The sequence below is a fragment of the Quercus suber genome, unplaced genomic scaffold (assembly GCF_002906115.3).
Source record: "Quercus suber isolate HL8 unplaced genomic scaffold, Cork oak 2.0 scaffold_99, whole genome shotgun sequence".
NCBI classification, from domain to species: domain Eukaryota; kingdom Viridiplantae; phylum Streptophyta; class Magnoliopsida; order Fagales; family Fagaceae; genus Quercus; species Quercus suber.
Window position 1 is genome coordinate 494,244 of NW_027069564.1, and position 4,850 is coordinate 499,093.

The 4,850-nt window shown below is 34.6% G+C and overlaps 1 protein-coding gene across 1 annotated transcript; it reads left to right on the forward strand.

The window, feature by feature from the left end:
- Window positions 1-3,186: 3,186 nt before the first annotated feature.
- Window positions 3,187-4,618, forward strand: LOC112030423 (probable polyamine transporter At1g31830). Its single transcript, XM_065774802.1, is given in 3 exon segments — window positions 3,187-3,244; window positions 3,247-3,468; window positions 3,471-4,618. Coding segments are annotated over 3 exon segments (1,395 nt in total). The 5' UTR covers window positions 3,187-3,219.
- Window positions 4,619-4,850: the final 232 nt, after the last annotated feature.

Consider the following 4,850-nt stretch of genomic DNA (forward strand, 5'->3'; position numbering starts at 1 on the left):
GTGTTCAAAATTTTTGTTAGACTAGTTACAATAAGTTAGTTTAGCATATAATATTTTTTTGACAAGTGTATATATACATTTTTTTTGCAAGTTGTGACCACCCTAACTTGCATGTAACTTGCGATTATGTTCGATATGCATGGAACTCTAACTTGCATTTAGAGCAACCACTGCGATTATGTTCGATATGTTCGATATGCATGGAACTCTAACTTGCATTTAGAGCCACCACTGCGATTATGTTCGATATGCATGGAGATTGTTTTTTGTTTTTTGTTTTTTTGTTTTTTTTTGTTTTTTTTGTGCATGTTGTTAATCATTGTATTTTAGGATGTAGATGTCCTATCCATGAGTCTCAAAGCACCCTTCATGAAATAACGTGCAAGGAGATTAAACTTTCTAAATATGTTACAAATGATGAAATAAGTAAAGTAGGGAAATAAAAAGGATACGATTGACGTAATCCCACAAATTATGTCAATTTGGCATTTTATGGAAAATAATAATACGAATAGCATCAAAATTTTCATCCAAGTGAAAGTTAGAATGGGATTTAACTTTAGAAAGAAGGAATAACTAGCAATCACTTAAATGAGGTTTTAAATATTACTAATTAATTTGCTTTTAAAAAAATTGATTTAACTATAAAATCAAATGAATAGTAAATAGCCTATAATAGAAATATATAATTTTTTTAAAGAAATTTTTTTTTTTATATATAAGATAAAAATTTTATTTTAGCCTAATTTTAGTGTATATATATATGTAAAGCTCTTTCCTAAGTATAGCCTATAATAGAAATATATAATTTTTTTAAAGAAATTTTTTTTTTTATATATAAGATAAAAATTTTATTTTAGCCTAATTTTAGTGTATATATATATGTAAAGCTCTTTCCTAAGAGATTTGAATTTCATCCTTTACCTTCCATACCCCATAAGTACTTATATCTATGGAGTGAACAATGTGTGCGGTGAACAATCATAGTAATAGATTGTATTATAATCACTTGCCTTTTAAAGTAATTTAAAAGTAGTAACTAATATTTTGATAGCATCTTTTCTAAGAATTTTAATTTTAATTTTTTTTTTAACAAGGATTAAGGTTTGTACTAAATCAGGAATATATTTCCTTCTTGAGTGCATTGCTGCCATTAAGGAATCTTTTCCTTGGGTTCTCAAATGAGTTGCCAATCGTCAAGACACAGGGAAGTGTGAAAAATGCCCCATGTATTGCACCTTGCTCCAGAAGTTGCAAAGATTGATTTGCAAACCCTTTTTCCCGTGGCCTATATCATCTACAATACAGTGAGCCAAAAAACCTTTTTTTTTTTTTTTTCATCACATTGTTTTGGGAGTTAATCGAAGACAAGACCTAGTCCCCTTTTCTTTGGGCTTTTATGTTTTAAATCCGACCCACTATGAAATGAAAAGCCCACCCGTGAGGACTTGCATGGCCAGCGAACGGCATTGGATTGGGAGGGTAGGCGCGCGCTGTGTTTTTTTTTTATTCAACTAGCCGCCGCCTTTTGCCTACCTCCTTCTCTAGTGTTCTAGTGATAACCCTTCTCTATAAAATAAAAGAGACCATTTAGCCCACGGTTAGAGCAAAATTGTTAAGGGGCAGACTTCGCTGCTGCTACAGGTGATTTTTTTCCCCCTTTTTTCTCTCTGTGTTTGCCTTCTTCTTCTTAGAATAATGTACTTGATTTCTTTAATCCTTCTTCTACTTCTCTACTCTGAGATATAGCTTTGTTCTTATTTTCTTTTCTTTGAGCATGATGTTGATCTATTTCTTTTTTATTCGTTAGCTTAGAAGAGAACAAGCTGCTCTGCTCTGCTTGATCGTGTAGTCATCAAGTAGAATAAATTTGAGTTGAAAGGTATTGAGCATCGAAATTCTCCTCGCTGTCTGCTTCTTTCAACGCATGATTTCCCGCTATAAATATCTTTGTATTTTTGCTGTTGTTTCTTATAATATACTATATTACTCGAACACATTCCTCCCCCCTTTTTTTTTAATGGCTGAAAGTCAATGCCGCTCCTAACAATAAATAAACCATGAACACTAAAAAGATTTTTTTTTTTAAAAAAAGACATAATATAATTTGAACACTAAAAAGATTTTAAAAAGAAGACATAATATAATGGGAAAAATACTAGTAGACAGTGTACATACATAAGGGTAAGTGCACTGTGCAACTGTACATTAGTTGAGGAATCTGAGAATTTTAAATTCTTCTCTGTCGTTCTCTCTCACCCTCTGACACAAACACACACAAAGAGACGGTGTGAGCGAGATGTGAGAGCTAAGGTGAGGTGTAGTGTAATATGACCTAGGCATTGAATTCAAGGTTTGATACTGAAATAGCGCAGGTTATCTGCTCTAAACATAAGGAATTGCATTTCTTTCATGGTTCGTTCGATTTCTAGTCTTTCTATTCTCTTGTCTGTCCTTAATTTCACTCATAAGGGTAAGTGCACTGTGCAACTGTACATTAGTTGAGGAATCTGAGAATTTTAAATTCTTCTCTGTCGTTCTCTCTCACCCTCTGACACAAACACACACAAAGAGACGGTGTGAGCGAGATGTGAGAGCTAAGGTGAGGTGTAGTGTAATATGACCTAGGCATTGAATTCAAGGTTTGATACTGAAATAGCGCAGGTTATCTGCTCTAAACATAAGGAATTGCATTTCTTTCATGGTTCGTTCGATTTCTAGTCTTTCTATTCTCTTGTCTGTCCTTAATTTCACCTTTCTTTTCTTTTCTTTTAATTTCTCAAACATGTCTAACTCTTCATTTTACATATTTCTAATAAACCCTTGGAAATGTTTCAGATATCTTACTCCTTGCTTTATTTTATTCCAAATTTGCAAGTGGCCAATATTTTTATTATTATTATTTGTGCGGTAAGTTACTAATGTGTAATTCCTTCCCAATGGTTATATTTACTTGGAATCTCATAAAACTCATCTGTTATTTTGTTATATATTATATGTTTACCTTGCGAATTACTTGGTGGCAGAATGAAAGTTTTTTTTTACTGTTCACTTGTGAGAGATTACGCTTTAAGTGTGTTTTTGTCAGTTTGCATGTTTTAAATAAAATAAAATAAAATAAAATTTTATATGAGAGAAAACCCTATGTTTATCTTGTTGACAACATAATTATGTATGCAGAAATTGAGGAACAGAGCAAACTAGCAAGCATTTGGTGCAATGGGAGACAATAGTGGTGATGAATATGGTCAGTTGGTGCAGTACCTCCTCCTAGGATAGATAACTTCAAAAAAGTTTCACTTCTGCCTCTTGTATTCCTCATATTCTACGAGGTTTTTGGGGGACCATTTGGGGTTGAGGACACTGTTGGAGCTGCTGGTCCTCTTTTAGCCCTTCTAGGCTTCTTGATCTTCCTATTCACATGGAGTATTCCTAAAGCATTAATAATTGTGGAGATGGGTACCATGTTCTTGAGAATAGTGGTTATGTGATTTGGGTTTCAACTGCACTGGGTCCTTATTGGGGATTTCAACAAGGCTGGGTGTAATGGCTAAGTGGGGTTATTGATAATGCACTCTACCCAACTTTATTTCTTGATTATTTGAAGTCGGCAATCCTAGCTTTAGGTAGTGGTTTACCAAGAATCCTAGCCATGTTAGCTTTGACTGTAGTCCTCACTTACATGAACTATAGGGGGTTAACCATTGTGGGATGACTTGCTGTTCTTTTAGGGATTCTCTCAATTCTTCCTTTTGTAGTTATGGGGCTTGTGGCGATTCCAAAGTTGGAGCCTTCCAGATGGTTAGAGGTAAACCTAAGTGATGTGGATTGGAATTTATATTTAAACACTTTATTTTGGAATCTTAATTATTGGGACTCAATAAGCACACTTGTTGGCGAGGTGGACAACCTAAAGAGAACTCTTCCAAATGCTTTGCTTTATGCTCTGATATTGGTAGTTCTTGGATATTTCTTCCCTCTTTTAATTGGTACAGGCGCTGTTCCAGTCAACCGGGAGTTGTGGACTGATGGGCATTTCTCAGACATTGCTAAAATTATTGGGGGAGTTTGGTTGAGATGGTGGATCCAAGGAGCTTAAGCAGTGTCAAATATGGGGATGTTTGTAGCTAAGATGAGTAGTGACTCTTTTCAACTTTTGGGTATGGCGGAACGGGGTATGCTACCTGAGTTCTTTGGCAAGAGGTCTCCTTATGGAACTCCATTGATAGGGGTTTTATTCTCAGCTTCTGGTGTGTTCTTGCTATCATGGCTAAGCTTCCAAGAGATTGTAGCAGTGGAGAATTTCTTGTATTGTTTTGGAATGATTTTGGAATTTATAGCATTTGTATGGTTACGGGTAAAACATCCCACTCTATATCGGCCTTACAAGATACCTGGGGGAACAGTTGGAGCCATTCTTTTGTGTATTCCTCCAACCATATTGATCTGCACTGTGTTGGCTCTTTCTACACTTAAGGTATTTCTTGTAAGTATTGTTGCTGTGATGATTGGACTTGTGATGCAGCTTTGTCTCAAGTATGTGGAGAAAAAGAGATGGATCAAGTTCTCTACTAATTCTAACCTCCCAATTCTAACAGGAACCCTCATGGCGCAATAATCAAGTTGACATAGTATTTATTGACCACTAGAATGCAAAGACTTACAGTATTTACAAAATGTTGGAATGAAGGATTGTGATTCTAGTAATCTATGAAATAAGTTATTACTTGTTGGAGAAGCATCTTTGGTCTGTTAATGCTATTCATTTTTTCTATCTTGTGGTTGCATATTGAATCTTATGCTATTCAATCTTAGAATTTTTATTTAGAAGAACTTAGATTTTATTTTGC